At 43.9% G+C, this 19,290-nt stretch overlaps 1 protein-coding gene across 1 annotated transcript in view; it reads right to left on the minus strand.

The window, feature by feature from the left end:
• Positions 1-2,908: 2,908 nt before the first annotated feature.
• Positions 2,909-19,290, minus strand: part of LOC115193074 (protein phosphatase 1 regulatory subunit 12A) — a 34,911-nt gene continuing 18,529 nt past the window's right edge. Inside the window, exons 13-20 of the mRNA XM_029752059.1 lie at positions 18,321-18,512; positions 17,377-17,459; positions 16,787-16,853; positions 13,970-14,074; positions 11,157-11,207; positions 10,209-10,259; positions 3,713-6,556; positions 2,909-3,630 (exon numbers count right to left, since the gene is read on the minus strand). Coding sequence (XP_029607919.1) covers positions 6,470-6,556; positions 10,209-10,259; positions 11,157-11,207; positions 13,970-14,074; positions 16,787-16,853; positions 17,377-17,459; positions 18,321-18,512 — 636 coding nt within the window. The 3' untranslated portion in view covers positions 2,909-3,630; positions 3,713-6,469. The remainder of the gene's footprint in view (positions 3,631-3,712; positions 6,557-10,208; positions 10,260-11,156; positions 11,208-13,969; positions 14,075-16,786; positions 16,854-17,376; positions 17,460-18,320; positions 18,513-19,290) is intronic.

Below are 19,290 nucleotides of genomic sequence, written 5' to 3' on the forward strand. Positions count from 1 at the left end.
ATATGAAAACTATCCCTTCACATGGATATGAAAACTATCCCTTCATTTAGATATGAAAACTATCCCTTCATTTAGATATGAAAACTATCCCTTCACATGGATATGAAAACTATCCCTTCACATGGATATGAAAACTATCCCTTAACATGGATATGAAAACTATCCCTTCACATGGATATGAAAACTAGCCGTTAACATGGATATGAAAACTATCCTTTAACATGGATATGAAAACTATCCCTTAACATGGATATGAAAACTATCCCTTCACATGGATATGAAAACTATCCCTTCATTTAGATATGAAAACTATCCCTTCACATGGATATGAAAACTATCCCTTCATTTGGATATGAAAACTATCCCTTAACATGGATATGAAAACTATCCCTTCACATGGATATGAAAACTATCCCTTAACATGGATATGAAAACTATCCCTTCACATGGATATGAAAACTATCCCTTAACATGGATATGAAAACTATCCCTTCACATGGATATGAAAACTATCCCTTAACATGGATATGAAAACTATCCCTTCATTTAGATATGAAAACTATCCCTTAACATGGATATGAAAACTATCCCTTAACATGGATATGAAAACTATCCCTTAACATGGATATGAAAACTATCCCTTAACATGGATATGAAAACTATCCCTTAACATGGATATGAAAACTATCCCTTAACATGGATATGAAAACTATCCCTTCACTTGGATATGAAAACTATCCCTTAACATGGATATGAAAACTATCCCTTCATTTAGATATGAAAACTATCCCTTCACTTGGATATGAAAACTATCCCTTCACATGGATATAAAAACTATCCCTTAATTTAGATATGAAAACTATCCCTTAATTTAGATATGAAAACTATCCCTTCACATGGATATAAAAACTATCCCTTCATTTAGATATGAAAACTATCCCTTAATTTAGATATGAAAACTATCCCTTCATTTAGATATGAAAACTATCCCTTCATTTGGATATGAAAACTATCCCTTCACATGGATATAAAAACTATCCCTTAATTTAGATATGAAAACTATCCCTTAATTTAGATATGAAAACTATCCCTTCACATGGATATAAAAACTATCCCTTAATTTAGATATGAAAACTATCCCTTAATTTAGATATGAAAACTATCCCTTCACATGGATATAAAAACTATCCCTTAATTTAGATATGAAAACTATCCCTTCATTTAGATATGAAAACTATCCCTTAACATGGATATGAAAACTATCCCTTAACATGGATATGAAAACTATCCCTTAACATGGATATGAAAACTATCCCTTAACATGGATATGAAAACTATCCCTTAACATGGATATGAGAACTATCCCTTAACATGGATATGAGAACTATCCCTTAACATGGATATGAAAACTATCCCTTAACATGGATATGAAAACTATCCCTTAACATGGATATGAAAACTATCCCTTCACATGGATATGAAAACTATCCCTTCACATGGATATGAAAACTATCCCTTCACATGGATATGAAAACTATCCCTTCATTTAGATATGAAAACTATCCCTTCACTTAGATATGAAAACTATCCCTTCACATGGATATGAAAACTATCCCTTCATTTGGATATGAAAACTATCCCTTAACATGGATATGAAAACTATCCCTTCACATGGATATGAAAACTATCCCTTCACATGGATATGAAAACTATCCCTTCATTTAGATATGAAAACTATCCCTTCATTTAGATATGAAAACTATCCCTTCACATGGATATGAAAACTATCCCTTCACATGGATATGAAAACTATCCCTTAACATGGATATGAAAACTATCCCTTCACATGGATATGAAAACTAGCCGTTAACATGGATATGAAAACTATCCTTTAACATGGATATGAAAACTATCCCTTAACATGGATATGAAAACTATCCCTTCACATGGATATGAAAACTATCCCTTCATTTAGATATGAAAACTATCCCTTCACATGGATATGAAAACTATCCCTTCATTTGGATATGAAAACTATCCCTTAACATGGATATGAAAACTATCCCTTCACATGGATATGAAAACTATCCCTTAACATGGATATGAAAACTATCCCTTCACATGGATATGAAAACTATCCCTTAACATGGATATGAAAACTATCCCTTCACATGGATATGAAAACTATCCCTTAACATGGATATGAAAACTATCCCTTCATTTAGATATGAAAACTATCCCTTAACATGGATATGAAAACTATCCCTTAACATGGATATGAAAACTATCCCTTAACATGGATATGAAAACTATCCCTTAACATGGATATGAAAACTATCCCTTAACATGGATATGAAAACTATCCCTTAACATGGATATGAAAACTATCCCTTAACATGGATATGAAAACTATCCCTTCACATGGATATGAAAACTATCCCTTCATTTAGATATGAAAACTATTCCTTAACATGGATATGAAAACTATCCCTTCATTTAGACACCAAAACTCCTCCTTCGCATTCTAATGTTAAGGGGTATTGTTGGACTTCATGACCTCTCTTCAGTCATCAGGGAAATGTAGTAAACCTAAAAATAGAGTTGAAAGGATTCTCCTACTTACATCAACAGCCATATACAGTCAACCACTGGATACCAACCGCAGTTTTAAAGGAGCAATCTGGGATTCGAGAAGAAAAAAAAAACGGCAACTTGTTTAGGTTAACAGCTAAGGAACGGCGCTGGAGAAACGTAACCTCTCTCAAATTCATAGACAGACCTATTGATGGCTATATATAATTAAAGAATCATTAAAAAAAAAATGGATTTACCAATCCCAGATTGTCCCTTTAAAACAGAACACAAGATACAGACATACGTTCAACACCAATAGACAGTGGACCAGAGGTATACAAACACATGCTTTATTAGGTGCTGTCATCCATGTAATATTATTAGACCAACATGGTGAAGAAGACTACATGGGATTCATTTCTCAACATGATTATTATTAATTCAAGCCTAATATTACTTATTTATTACACATGTATAATATAATATACATAATCCAACATTGTGGCTCCCTGGCAAAGCGGGAGAGATTGACATCAGACAAATGGAAAAATACGAAAATAATATATTTTATCATATTTTATTATGGTAATAATAATAATAATAAACAATGCATTGCATATTAGGCTTTTACAGAACAGCAAGTCTATAATATTGTGCAATGACCTTTGACCCTCAGCTCTGCGGTGATACACCTCTCCTCCTGCTATCCCTTCCCTTCCCCTCCCCTCCCCTCCCCACTTAGAAACCTAAGGAGGGAGTTTAGCACTGGGCCCAATAATCTGTCCTTTCTACCAAAGTGTGCACTTGTTCACTTCCTTTCGTGGGTGTCAAAGCAAATTCACGGTGGAACTCCCTGTCCTCTAGTCTAGTCCATACCCCCACCCGTCCTCTAGTCTAGTCCATACCTCCACCTGTCCTCTAGTCTAGTCCATACCTCCACCTGTCCTCTAGTCTAGTCCATACCTCTACCTGTCCTCTAGTCTAGTCCATACCTCCACCTGTCCTCTAGTCTAGTCCATACCTCCACCTGTCCTCTAGTCTAGTCCATACCTCCACCTGTCCTCTAGTCCATACCTCCACCTGTCCTCTAGTCTAGTCCATACCTCCACCTGTCCTCTAGTCTAGTCCATACCTCCACCTGTCCTCTAGTCTAGTCCATACCTCTACCTGTCCTCTAGTCTAGTCCATACCTCTACCTGTCCTCTAGTCTAGTCCATACCTCCACCTGTCCTCTAGTCTAGTCCATACCTCCACCTGTCCTCTAGTCCATACCCCCACCTGTCCTCTAGTCTAGTCCATACCTCCACCTGTCCTCTAGTCTAGTCCATACCTCCACCTGTCCTCTAGTCTAGTCCATACCTCCACCTATCCAATGCTTTTACATTTGTGAAGGAGTGCACACTTCAGGAGAAAGGACAGATTATTGTGATTGCAGATTTGTGGATGAGGGGAGCTGTTTTGTATAGTATGAATCAGGACGGGGCTTAGCTTGGCCTGGCGCTGACCTGTATTCGCTTAGCTTGGCCTGGCGCAGATCTGTGATCGCTTAGCTTGGCCTGGAGCAGATCTGTGATCGCTTAGCTTGGCCTGGCGCAGATCTGTGATCGCTTAGCTTGGCCTGGCGCAGATCTGTGATCTGTGATCGCTTAGCTTGGCCTGGCGCAGATCTGTGATCACTTAGCTTGGCCTGGCGCAGATCTGTGATCGCTTAGCTTGGCCTGGCGCAGATCTGTGATCACTTAGCTTGGCCTGGCTGGTGGTGAGTAAAGTGCTGTGGTCAACAGACCGCTCTGTCTGTGGTCATTTAAAGGAGCATGGAGTGGGTCTGTGTGTCCCAAATGGCACCCTATTCCCTTTCTAGAGCACTACTTTTAACCAGGGCCTATAGCACCCTATTCCCTATCTAGTGCACTACTTTTAACCAGGGCCCTGATGTAGTGCACTACTTAGCTGATAGGGTTTCATTTGGGACGTAGCCTCTGTGTGCCACAAAACAAAAACACTAGTGAGGGAAAGAGTGGATCTCTGGTGGGTTCAGAACACTGTAGTGTTTCACGGGAAGAGTGGATCTCTGGTGGGTTCAGAACACTGTAGTGTGTGAGGGGAAGAGTGGATCTCTGGTGGGTTCAGAACACTGTAGTGTGTGAGGGGAAGAGTGGATCTCTGGTGGGTTCAGAACACTGTAGTGTGTGAGGGGAAGAGTGGATCTCTGGTGGGTTCAGAACACTGTAGTGTGTGAGGGGAAGAGTGGATCTGTGGTGGGTTCAAAACACGCATGTGGAATGACACTACCAGATTAACTAGGGTCATGGAATGGAATGACACTACCAGATTAACTAGGGTCATGGAATGGAATGACACTACCAGATTAACTAGGGTCATGGAATGGAATGACACTACCAGATTAACTAGGGTCATGGAATGGAATGACACTACCAGATTAACTAGGGTCATGGAATGGAATGACACTACCAGATTAACTAGGGTCATGGAATGGAATGACACTACCAGATTAACTAGGGTCATGGAATGGAATGACACTACCAGATTAACTAGGGTCATGGAATGGAATGACACTACCAGATTAACTAGGGTCATGGAATGGAATGACACTACCAGATTAACTAGGGTCATGGAATGGAATGACACTACCAGATTAACTAGGGTCATGGAATGGAATGACACTACCAGATTAACTAGGGTCATGGAATGGAATGACACTACCAGATTAACTAGGGTCATGGAATGGAATGACACTACCAGATTAACTAGGGTCATGGAATGGAATGACTACCAGATTAACTAGGGTCATGGAATGGAATGACACTACCAGATTAAGAGGGTAATCTATTGGATTTCCCCCCAGTTGGTCATTTAGAGATTGAAGTCTGAAAGTGACTGAACACAGAAAAGTGAAATGAAAATAATGTGGAAATGTTACTGTAACAGTTAAAAATATTTCAGCCCCAAAAACACAATGGGTTGTTTTTTCCGGCCACAGCAGCGGTATTCACAAATGTGGGATGTGCATATCACCCTCCTTCTTTACAGACAAGATCCTGAAATAAAAACCTGGCTGGATGGAGAGAAGAATCTCCATTAGGTTTGGACTAGGCGTTATCTGTGTCCGGGAAAACAGGCCCCCCAACTGTTAAGAAAGGTCATGGTTTCTGTTTAGAGTTTAGGATGTTACACAAAGAAAGCTGTATGGATGTCTATGGTATGGAGTCGATGTGAAAGCCTCCATAAGGAGTGTATTTGTGGGGTAGGATAGTTTTGAGCGGGAGGGACTGAGATCCGTAGTTAGTACAATAGCGGAGTGGGTTGGTGGAAAAGGTGCCGTGTGAATGTGGTGGTCACAAAACAAAATAAATTACTAAGTGGGAGAGCTAAGGGACCAAGATGCCTTGGACTGGTGCAATGTGTGTGGATGGCACCCGAAGAAGGAATGTGTGTGGTCATATTAATATTTCCCCCTTGTGAACATTGTCTATATCCTCAGTTCTGTTTTACATCACAATCCCATGGGCATTTGGCTGTTGTCACGTCTCTTTGCTACTATGCGAGCCGTTGTCATGACCACAGTTGTCGTGGCTACCTGCCATGGATACGGTTCTGTCTTCAAAGTGGGCATAAGAGACACACACAACAAGCCGCAGCGATTGGTCAGGACTAAGGAAGAAGAGGCGTCACAATCAAGTCAAGATATGGTGTTGTTTAGAGTACCGCATTCTCATACGTCTTCTCTTTTTTGTTTCTTGTCCCCCCCCTCTTCTCTCTCTCTCTCTCTCTCGCTTTCATTCTTTGGCACTGGTAGGAATGTGAGGTGGGAGGGGTGGATGGACGGAGGGAGGGAGTGGGCTTCCCTGTTGTCTCACTCTCTCGTTCTCTCCGTCTATTTGGAGAGCTTACTGATGACTCTGATCAGCGCTCCGTTCTCGTCTTTCAGTCGCTGGTTGTCAGCTCTCAGGTCACCTAGCACCTAGAGGAACAACATTGGTTATTGGGTTGAAAACTGACATTGGTTATATCGAAAATGGCACCCTGTTCCCTATATAGTGCACTACTTTAGACCAGAGCCCTATGGCACCCTGTTCCCTATATAGTGCACTACTTTAGACCAGAGCCCTATGGCACCCTATTCCCTATATAGTGCACTACTTTAGACCAGAGCCCTATGGCACCCTATTCCCTATATAGTGCACTACTTTAGACTAGAGCCCTATGGCACCCTATTCCCTATATAGTGCACTACTTTAGACCAGAGCCCTATGGCACCCTATTCCCTATATAGTGCACTACTTTAGACCAGAGCCCTATGGCACCCTATTCCCTATATAGTGCACTACTATTAATCCAGGGTCAAAAAGTAGCGCACTACAGTCGTGGCCAAAAGTTTTGAGAATGTCACAAATATTAATTTCCACAAAGTTTGCTGCCTCAGTCTCTTTAGATAGTGTTGTCAGATGTTACTATGGAATACTGAAGTATAATTACAAGCATTTCATAAGTGTCAAAGGCTTTAATTGACAATTACATGAAGTTGATGCAAAAAGTCAATATTTGCAGTGTTGACCCTTCTTTTTCAAGACCTCTGCAATCCGCCCTGGCATGCTGTCAATTAACTTCTGGGCCACATCCTGACTGATGGCAGCCCATTCTTGCATAATCAATGCTTGGAGTTTGTCAGAATTTGTGGGTTTTTGTTTGTCCACCCGCCTCTTGAGGATTGACCACAAGTTCTCAATGGGATTAAAGTCTGGGGAGTTTCCTGGCCATGGACCCAAAATATCGATGTTTTGTTCCCCGAGCCACTTAGTTATCACTTTTGCCTTATGGCAAGGCGTTCCATCATGCTGGAAAAGGCATTGTTCGTCACCAAACTGTTTCTGGATGGTTGGGAGAAGTTGCTCTCAGAGGATGTGTTGGTACCATTCTTTATTCATGGCTGCGTTCTTAGGCAAAATTGTGAGTGAGCCCCCACTCCCTTGGCTGAGAAGCAACCCCACACATGAATGGTCTCAGGATGCTTTACTGTTGGCATGACACAGGACTGATGGTAGCGCTCACCTTGTCTTCTCCGGACAAGCTTTTTTCCGGATGCCCCAAACAATTGAAAGGGGATTCATCAGAGAAAATTACTTTACCCCAGTCCTCAGCAGTCCAATCCCTGTACCTTTTGCAGAATATCAGTCTGTCCCTGATGTTTTTCTTAGAGAGAAGTGGCTTCTTTGCTGCCCTTCTTGACACCAGGCCATCCTCCAAAAGTCTTCGCCTCACTGAGCGCGCAGATGTACTCACACCTGCCTGCTGCCATTCCTGAGCAAGCTCTGTACTGGTGGTGCCCCGATCCCGGAGCTGAATCAACTTTAGGAGATGGTCCTGGCGCTTGCTGGACTTTCTTGGGCGCCCTGAAGCCTTCATCACAACATTGAACCGCTCTCCTTGAAGTTCTTGATGATCCGATAAATCGTTGATTTAGATGCAATCTTACTGGCAGCAATATCCTTGCCTGTGAAGCCCTTTTTGTGCAAAGCAATGATGACGGCACGTGTTTCCTTGCAAGTAACCATGGTTGACAGAGGAAGAACAATGATTCCAAGCACCACCCTCCTTTTGAAGCTTCCAGTCTGTTATTCGAACTCAATAAGCATGACAGAGTGATCTCCAGCCTTGTCCTCGTCAACACTCACACCTGTGTTAACGAGAGAATCACTGACATGATGTCAGCTGGTCCTTTTGTGGCAGGGCTGAAATGCAGTCGAAATGTTTTTTGGGGATTCAGTTTTGCATGGCAAAGAGGGACTTTGCAATTATTCATATTCTGGAGTATATGCAAATTGCCATCATACAAACTGAGGATCCAGACTTTGTGAAAATTAATATTTGTGTCATTCTCAAAAATTCTCACCCCAAACTGTTTGGCGAGATGAAAATTGACATTGTTACAATTGTTGTGTAAAGAAATACAATCCAATGTACTATAATCAGATGGATCATGGTTTCATTTTCATGCAGCTTAGTTTGGTTACCACCTACTTGAGCTCAGGTAGGTCTGCAACAGAAACGGAGAGTTAAGTGAACACGGTAAAAGGTGGTAGGATGTATTAGAGCGTTGGGGAAGGAAGAGAGGAGAACACCCATTGGATAGCAGTACCAGTGATCTCCACCCCCATTGGATAGCAGTACCAGTGATCTCCACCCCCATTGGATAGCAGTACCAGTGATCTCCACCCCCATTGGATAGCAGTACCAGTGATCTCCACCCCCATTGGACAGCAGTACCAGTGATCTCCACCCCCATTGGATAGCAGTACCAGTGATCTCCACACCCATTGGACAGCAGTACCAGTGATCTCCACCCCCATTGGACAGCAGTACCAGTGATCTCCACACCCTGGGCCTGTATTCACAAAGCGTCTCAGTAGTAGTAGTGCTGATCAAATTGTTATTACATTTTTTATTTAACTTTTATTTAACTAATGAATAGGAGGGATCCTAGATCAGCAGTCTTGTCTAAGAAAAAATGTGTCTGAATCCCAAATGCACACTTTTCCCAATTTAGTGAGAGGCCCATAAGAAGGCCCATAGGGAGGCCCATAGGGAGTCCCAGAGACCGATAGGGAGGCCCATAGGGAGGCCCATAGGGAGGCCCATAGGGAGACCCATAGGGAGGCCTATAGGGAGGCCCATAGAGAGCCCATAGGGAGGCCCATAGGGCCCATAAGGAGGCCCATAGGGCCCATAGGGAGATCCATAGGGCCCATAGGGAGGCCCATAGGGAGGCCTATAGGGGGGCCCATAGGGAGGCCCATAGGGAGATCCATAGGGAGATCCATAGGGAGACCCATAGGGAGGCCCATAGGGGGGCCCATAGGGAGGCCCATAGGGAGACCCATAGGGGGGCCCATAGGGCCCTGATCAAAAGTAGTGCACTAAACGGGGAATAGGGTGCCATTTGGGATGCAATCTTTGTGAATATGAGCCCTGATAAATAAGTACCCTGTCCTGAGAACATGTCTTAGTGAAAAGTCAATGGATGATATAGTGGTACTGACTATATACAATACTGGTCTCATCTGGAACAGAGCAGCAAGCTTCCCCCTCCCTCCCTCCCTCCCTCCCTCCCTGGCCCAGTCTAATGCCTTAGGGTGCATCCCAAATGGCACCATATTCCCTATGTAGTGCACTACTTTTGACCATGGCCCATAGAGCTCTGGTCTAAAGTAGTGCCCTATATAGGGAATAGGGTGCCATTTGGACAGCAGGCTCAGTGTACCACTTACTGCCACAACACTGGTGATTTGCAGCACAAGCCGTGAAAGAAGCAGCAAGCTGTGATGAGGCAGAGAGTCTGTGTGGAGTATAACCTGGGTTCAGGCAGAGAGTCTGTGTGGAGTATAACCTGGGTTCAGGCAGAGAGTCTGTGTGGAGTATAACCTGGGTTCAGGCAGAGAGTCTGTGTGGAGTATAACCTGGGTTCAGGCAGAGAGTCTGTGTGGAGGAAGGACTTTCAGCATTTGCTTTAGCCTGCCTGGAGTGCCAGGTGACCTGGGTTTGGGCCCAACTAAAGTATTTGAAAGATTTTGTATACTATTTGAACCCAGGTGTGATCATGTTCTCTCTCTTTTCACCTTCAACTCCTCCTCCAGCTCAGCCACACGCCGCTCCAACATCCGTCGCTCCTGATGCGAGAGAGAGACACAGAGGGAGAAGAGAAAAAGAGGGATAGAAGAGAGGAGATGGGGAGAGGAGCGAGAGAGAGGAAGAGAGAGAGGGACAGAAGATGGGAGGATAGAGGAGAGAGAGAAAGACAGAGAGAGAGACAGAGAAATAAAGAGAGAGAAAGAGAGAGAGAAAGAGAGAGAGAGGAAGAGAGAGAGAGAGAGAGAGAGAGAGAGAGAGAGGAAGAGAGAGAGGGAGAGAAGATAAGAGGAGAAAGAGAGAGAGAGCGAGAGAGAGAGAGGAAGAGAGAGACAGAGATAGAAAGAGAGAGAGACAGAGAAAGAAAGAGAGAGAAAGAGAGAGAGAAAGAGAGAGAGAGAGAGGAAGAGAGAGAGAGAGGGAGAGAGAGAGGAAGAGAGAGAGGGAGACAGAAAGAGAGAGAGACAGAGAAAGAAAGACAGAGAGAGGAAGAGAGAGAGGGAGAGAAGATAAGAGGAGAAAGAGAGAGAGAGCGAGAGAGAGAGAGAGAGGAAGAGAGAGACAGAGATAGAAAGAGAGAGAGACAGAGAAAGAAAGACAGAGAGAGGAAGAGAGAGAGGGAGAGAAGATAAGAGGAGAAAGAGAGAGAGAGCGAGAGAGAGAGGAAGAGAGAGACAGAGAAAGAAAGACCGAGAGAGACAGAGAAAGAAAGACAGAGAGAGAGAGAGAGAGAGAGGGAGAGAAGATAAGAGGAGAGAGAGAGCGAGAGACAGAGAGAGGAGGGTCAGGCAGCAGTAGAGACAGTCAGTCGTGAGGCCAGGCACAGCATCAGCATCAGGTGTTTGACACTAGATAGTGCACTAGTTTCTGTATATATATATAACACAACACAACACAAGCCAAGCCACACACGGAAGAGAGGAAGTGGAGAGACCTACCTTCTTCTCTAGCTCTAGCATGGTTGAACAATCACTGAACCGTTCCTGTCTCTGGAGGATCACAGACAGACAAGACAGACAGACAGACAGACAGACAGACAGACAGACAGACAGACAGACAGACAGACAGACAGACAGACAGACAGACAGACAGACAGACAGACAGACAAGACAAGACAAGACAAGACAAGACAAGACAAGACAAGACAAGACAAGACAAGACAAGACAAGACAAGACGACAAGACAAGACGTCATTAAATGTCTACAGTAAGCAGTTAAATAGAAATTGAGAGGCTGCAGAACACTGCTTATCATGGTCATTATGAAATGTATAATTTTGGTGACTAAGCCATCAGATGTATTGTAGAACAGCTGGATCATGTGAAATACTAAGCCATCAGAAAATATGACATTTTAGCAAATGTATAAAAACCCTGAAATATCACATTTACATACGTATTCAGACCCTTTATTCAGTACTTTGTTGAAGCACCTTTTGGCAGCGATTACAGCCTCGAGTCTTCTTGGCTATGATGCTACAAGCTTGGCACATGTGTATTTGGGGAGTTTCTCCCATTCTTCTCTGCAGATCCTCTCAAGCTCTGTCAGGCTGGATGGGGAGCGTTGCTGCACAGCTATTTTCAGGTCTCTCCAGAGATGTTCGATCGGGTTCAAGTCCGGGCTCTGGCTGGGCCACTCATGGAAATTCAGAGACTTGACCCGAAGTCACTCCTGTGTTGTCTTGGCTGTGTGCTTAGGGTCTTTGTCCTGTTGAACCTTCTCCCCAGTCTGAGGTCCTGAGCACTCTGGAGCAGGTTTTCATCTGTACTTTGCCCCGATCAACTTTGCCTCAATCCTGACTAGTCTCCCAGTCCCTGTCATTGAAAAACATCCCCACAGCATGATGCTGCCACCACCATGCTTCACCGTAGGGATGTGCCAGGCTTCCCCCAAACGTGACACTTGGCATTCAGGCCAAAGAGTTCAATCTTGGTTTCATCAGACCAGAGAACCTTGTTTCTCATGGGCTGAGTCCTTTAGGTTCCTTTTGGCAAACTCCAAGCAGGCCGTTATGTGCCTTTTACTGAAGAGTGGCTTCCGTCTGGCCACTCTATCATAAAGGCCTGATTGGTAGAGTGCTGCAGAGATGGTTGTCCTTCTGGAAGGTTCTCCCATCTCCACAGAGGAACTCTGGAGCTCCCATTGAGTGGCCATTGGGTTCTTGGTCACCTCCCTGACCACTGCCCTTCTCCCCCGTTTGCTCAGTTTGGGTCTGATTACTTATGTAAATAAGGTATTTCTGCTTTTTTTTTTTTTATAAAATTTAAAAATGTCTAAGAACCTGTTTTTGCTTTGTCATTATGGGGTATTGTGTGTAGATTGATGAGGAAATGTTTTTATATAATCGATTTTATAATAAGGCTGTATGTATCTCACTCCTGCTGTACCCTGACAGATATACGGTACCGTTTATCTCCCTCCTCCTCCTGTACCCTGACAGATCTTCAGTACCGTTTATCTCTTCTCCTCCTCCTGCTGTACCCTGATAGATCTACGGTACCGTTTATCTCCCTCCTCCTGCTGTACCCTGACAGATCTACGGTACCGTTTATCTCTTCTCCTCCTCCTGCTGTACCCTGATAGATCTACGGTACCGTTTATCTCTCCTCCTCCTCCTGATGTACCCTGATAGATCTACGGTACCGTTTATCTCTCCTCCTCCTGCTGTACCCTGATAGATCTACGGTACCGTTTATCTCCCTCCTCCTGCTGATGTACCCTGATAGATCTACGGTACCGTTTATCTCCCTCCTCCTGCTGATGTACCCTGATAGATCTACGGTACCGTTTATCTCCCTCCTCCTCCTGTACCCTGACAGATATACGGTACCGTTTATCTCCCTCCTCCTGCTGTACCCTGACAGATATACGGTACCGTTTATCTCTTCTCCTCCTCCTGCTGTACCCTGATAGATCTACGGTACCATTTATCTCTCCTCCTCCTCCTGCTGTACCCTGACAGATCTACGGTACCGTTTATCTCCCTCCTCCTCCTGCTGTACCCTGATAGATCTACGGTACCGTTTATCTCCCTCCTCCTGCTGTACCCTGACAGATCTACAGTACCGTTTATCTCTTCTCCTCCTCCTGCTGTACGGTACCGTTTATCTCCCTCCTCCTGCTGTACCCTGACAGATCTACAGTACCGTTTATCTCTCCTCCTCCTCCTGCTGCTGTACCCTGACAGATCTACAGTACCATTTATCTCTCCTCCTCCTCCTGCTGTACCCTGACAGATCTACGGTACCGTTTATCTCCCTCCTCCTGCTGTACCCTGACAGATCTACGGTACCGTTTATCTCTTCTCCTCCTGCTGTACCCTGACAGATCTACGGTACCGTTTATCTCTCCTCCTCCTCCTGATGTACCCTGATAGATCTACGGTACCATTTATCTCTCCTCCTCCTCCTGCTGTACCCTGACAGATCTACGGTACCGTTTATCTCTTCTCCCTCCTCCTGCTGTACGGTACCGTTTATCTCCCTCCTCCTGATGTACCCTGATAGATCTACTGTACCGTTTATCTCCCTCCTCCTGCTGTACCCTGACAGATCTACAGTATCGTTTATCTCTTCTCCTCCTCCTGCTGTACCCTGATAGATCTACGGTACCGTTTATCTCTCCTCCTCCTCCTGCTGTACCCTGACAGATCTACGGTACCGTTTATCTCTTCTCCTCCTGCTGTACCCTGATAGATCTACGGTACCGTTTCTGTTTACTAGTCTGTCCATGAGAGATTGGTGTGTGTGACCTGGGTAGCCTTGTCCAGGTCCAGTCTGGTCTGAGAGATGGTTCTCTGGGTGTCTTGCAGTTGAGACTGGAGCTGACCATTCTCCCTGGACACCACCTCAAACAGCTGGGACAGAAAGACATGACAACATTATTGAACTTTATTATAACAATTCCAATTATATATATATATATATAAACTTAACAAAAATATAAACGCAACATGTGAAGTGTTGGTCCCATGTTTCATGAGCTGAAATAAAAGATCCCAGAAATTTTCCAGACAAACAAAAATCTTATCTCTCTCCAATGTTGTACACAAATTTGTTTACATCCCTGTTAGTAGGCGTTTCTCCTTTGCCAAGATAATCCATCCACCTGACAGGTGTGGCATATCAAGAAGCTGATTAAACAGCATGATCATTACCCAGGTGCACCTTGTGCTGGGGACAATAAAAGGCTACTCTAAAATGTGCAGTTTTGTCACACAACACAATGCTACAGATGTCTCAAGTTTTAAAGGGAGTGTGCAATTGGCATGCTGACTGCAGGAATGTCCACCAGAGCTGTTGCCAGAGAATGGAATTTTCATTTCTCTACCATAAACCGACTCCAACGTCCTTTTAGAGAATTTGGCAGTACGTCCAACCGGCGCGGAACAGGTGTAACCACGCCAGCCCAGGACCTCGATATCCGTCTTCTTCACCTGAGGGGTCGTCTGAGACCAGCCACCCGGACAGCTGATGAAACTGAGGAGTATTTCTGTCTGTAATAAAGCCCTTTTGTGGGGAAAAACTCATTCTGATTGGCCTGTCTCCCCAGTGGGTGGGCCTGGCACCCAAGAGGATGGGCCTATGCTCTCCCAGGCCCTCCCTTGGCTACACCCCTGCCGGTCATGTGAAATCCATAGATTAGGGCCTAATGAATTTATTTCAATTGACTGATACCCTTATATGAACTGTATCTCAGTAAAACCGTTGAAATTGTTGCATGTTGCGTTTTATTTATTTCAGTATATACAGTTGAAGTCGGAAGTTTACATACACCGTAGCCAAATACATTTAAAAGTTTAAATACATTTAAACTTTTTCACAATTCCTGACACTTAAAATTCCCTGTCTTAGGTCAGTTAGGATCACCACTTTATTTTAAGAATGTGAAATGTCAGAATAATAGTAGAGAGAATTATTTATTTCAGCTTTTATTTCTTTCATCACATTCCCAGTGGGTCAGAAGTTTACATACACTCAATTAGTATTTGGTAGCATTGCCTTTAAATTGTTTAACTTGGGTCAAACATTTCGGGTAGCCTTCCACAAGCTTCCCACAATAAGTTGGGTGAATTTTGGCCCATTCCTCTTGACAGAGCTGGTGTAACTGAGTCAGGTTTGTAGGCCTCCTTGCTCACACACGCTTTTTCAGTTCGGCCCACAAATTGTCTATGGGCTTGAGGTCAGGGCTTTGTGATGGCCACTCCAATACCTTGACTTTGTTGTCCTTAAGTTATTTTGCCACAACTTTGGAAGTATGCTTGGGCTCATTGTCCATTTGGAAGACCCATTTGTGACCAAGCTTTAACTTCCTGACTGATGTCTTGAGATGTTGCTTCAATATATCCACATAATTTTCCTACATCATGATGCCATCTATTTTGTGAAGTGCACCAGTCCCTCCTGCAGCAAAGCACCCCCACAACATGATGCTGCCACCCCTGTGCTTCACGGTTGGGATGGTGTTCTTCGGCTTGTAAGCCTCCCCCTTTTTCCTCCAAACATAACTATGGTCATTATGGCCAAACAGTTATATGTTTGTTTCATCAGACCAGAGGACATTTCTCCAAAAAGTACGATCTTTGTCCCCATATGCAGTTGCAAACTGTAGTCTGGCTTTTTATGGCGGTTTTGGAGCAGTGGCTTCTTCCTTGCTGAGCAGCCTTTCAGGTTATGTCGATATAACACAAGGGCATCTTCACAAGGTCCTTTGCTGTTGTTCTGGGATTGATTTGCACTTTTCACACCAAAGTACGTTCATCTATAGGAGACAGAACGCGTCTCCTTCCTGAGCGGTATGATGGCTGCGTGGTCCCATGGTGTTTATACTTGCGTACTATTGTTTGTACAGATGAACGTGGTACCTTCAGGCATTTGGAAATTGCTCCCAAGGATGAACCAGACTTGTGGAGGTATACAATCTTTTTCTGAGTTCTTGGCTGATTTCTTTTGATTTTCCCATGATGTCAAGCAAAGAGGCACTGAGTTTGAAGGTAGGCCTTGAAATACATCCACAGGTACACCTCCAATTGACTGAAATGATGTCAATTAGCCCATCAGAAGCTTCTAAAGCCATGACATCATTTTCTGGAATTTTACAAGCTGTTTAAAGGCACAGTCAACTTAGTGTATGTAAACTTCTGACCCACTGGAATTGTGATACAGTGAATTATAAGTGAAATAATCTGTCTGTAAACAATTGTTGGAAAAATGACTTGTGTCATGCACAAAGTAGATGTCCTAACCGACTTGCCAAAACTATAGCTTGTTAACAAGAAATTTGTGCAGTGGTTGAAAAACGAGTTTTAATGACTCCAACCTAAGTGTATGTAACCTTCCGACTTCAACTGTATACCATTTAGCAGATGCTTTTATCCAAAGCGACTTAGTCCTGGTTAGTCGTGCATGCATACATTTTTTTACACCAGAGAGAGAAAGCATTTATTGAATTGCATAGAGAGAGAGGGAGGGTTAGTTAAGCGAATGATTGCCTGTGAGAGAGAACTGAAACTCTTCTAGACCCTCTAACATTGACTAGCCCCTTTTCAAATCATTCAAACTATTTTTACCTTCTTGTAATCCTTAGTTTCAGAGCCGCCGCCTCTGTCGATACAGTCGTTACATGACACGTCGGACCTGAAGAGAGCAGGGAGCAGAGATATTATGACTCCTCAGAGGTCAGAGATAATATAATGACTCCTCAGAGGTCAGAGATATTATAATGACTCCTCAGAGGTCAGAGATATTATAATGACTCCTCAGAGGTCAGAGATATTATAATGACTCCTCAGAGGTCAGAGATATTATAATGACTCCTCAGAGGTCAGAGATATTACAATGACTCCTCAGAGGTCAGAGATATTACAATGACTCCTCAGAGGTCAGAGATATTATAATGACTCCTCAGAGGTCAGAGATATTACAATGACTCCTCAGAGGTCAGAGATATTATAATGACTCCTCAGAGGTCAGAGATATTATAATGACTCCTCAGAGGTCAGAGATATTATAATGACTCCTCAGAGGTCAGAGATATTATAATGACTCCTCAGAGGTCAGAGATATTACAATGACTCCTGAGGTCAGAGATAATACTCACTACTATGAGATAATCAGGAACCAGACTGAACACGTCAAAGGCTAAAGGTCCGATCCATACCTGGTGCTGGAGTGCCTGTCTGTCTGTGGATCCTGCCCACTGCCTCCCAACCCCTCCTCTCCACTGGGCTCGTTGTCATCACTCTACAGGACCACAGAGATCAGTAGGTCAATACATTATGGATGGTAATGTCCTCATTACGGCAGGTTATTACCAGGATATAACCTGGTAATCTTATAACCAGAACTAGCCCACCCCGCACTCATTATGGATGGCAATGTCATCCTTGTGACAGGTTACAAACAGCACGTTATAATGTCTATGCCGTCTTTATGAAAGGTTATAACCAGGACTAGCTCATGCACTCACCTCTACAGCCCTCATTATGTGATTTCAATGTCATCTTTCTTAGCAGTGCTTTTGACAGGGTATAATGCATTTATGAGCAAGGGTTTTATAGGGTTATAAGCATGACTACAACAGGTTATAAGGCATGTATGAGCAAGGGTTTTATAGGGTTATAAGCATGACTACGACAGGTTATAATGCATTTATGAGCAAGGGTTTTATAGGGTTATAAGCATGACTATGACAGGTTATAATGCATTTATGAGCAAGGGTTTTATAGGGTTATAAGCATGACTATGACAGGTTATAATGCATTTATGAGCAAAGGTTTTATAGGGTTATAAGCATGACTACGACAGGTTATAATGCATTTATGAGCGAGGGTTTTATAGGGTTATAAGCATGACCACGACAGGTTATAATGCATTTATGAGTGAGGGTTTTATAGGGTTATAAGCATGACTACGACAGGTTATAATGCATTTATGAGCAAGGGTTTTAAAGGGTTATAAGCATGACTACAACAGGTTATAAGGCATGTATGAGCAAGGGTTGTATGGGGTTATAAGCATGACTACGACAGGTTATAAGGCATGTATGAGCAAGGTTTGTATAGGGTTATAAGCATGACTACGACAGGTTACAAATACACTAACATCTCCAGCCCTCTGAGCTCTCCTCCTGGCCCGGGCTCTCCGTCTCTCCCTGGCGATACGGTCACTCTCACTCTCCCCTTCTGCACTCCTCTCCTGGCCGGAGGTCTGGGGACGAGGGGTACCAGCCGGTTGAGTCAGCCCCAACAGGTCAGACTTCTGCAGGCTGGCGATACGGGACCTCCAGCTTACCTCCTGAAGACAGTTATCATCTTTAGGAAATATGTTATCCACCATACAGACATCATACTGATGTCCCTGGATGTTGTACACCCCCTTATAGGAAGTGTAGCTATATTGCTTATACCAATCCAATACTCTGATGTAATACCCTTGATCTAGGGTGTAGGGGTTAAATACCACTGCTCTAGGGTGTAGGGGCTAGGGTGTAGGGGTTAAATACCGCTGCTCTAGGGTGTAGGGGTTAAATACCGCTGCTCTAGGGTGTAGGGGTTAAATACCGCTGCTCTAGGGTGTAGGGGCTAGGGTGTAGGGGTTAAATACCGCTGCTCTAGGGTGTAGGGGCTAGGGGCTTTTGTAATACCCTTGATCTAGGGTGTAGGGGTTAAATACCGCTGCTCTAGGGTGTAGGGGCTAGGGGCTGATGTAATACCCTTGATCTAGGGTGTAGGTGCTAGGGTGTAGGGGTTAAATTCCGCTGCTCTAGGGTGTAGGGGCTAGGGTGTAGGGGTTAAATACCGCTGCTCTAGGGTGTAGGGGCTAGGGTGTTAGGGCTAGGGTATAGGCTAGGGTGTAGGGGCTAGGGTGTAGGGGCTAGGGTGTAGGGGTTAAATACCGCTGCTCTAGGGTGTAGGGGCTAGGGGCTGATGTAATACCCTTGATCTAGGGTGTAGGGGTTAAATACCGCTGCTCTAGGGTGTAGGGGCTAGGGTGTAGGGGTTAAATACCGCTGCTCTAGGGTGTAGGGGCTAGGGTGTAGGGGTTAAATACCGCTGCTCTAGGGTGTAGGGGT

The sequence above is a fragment of the Salmo trutta genome, chromosome 4 (genome assembly GCF_901001165.1).
Source record: "Salmo trutta chromosome 4, fSalTru1.1, whole genome shotgun sequence".
Lineage (NCBI taxonomy): Eukaryota > Metazoa > Chordata > Actinopteri > Salmoniformes > Salmonidae > Salmo > Salmo trutta.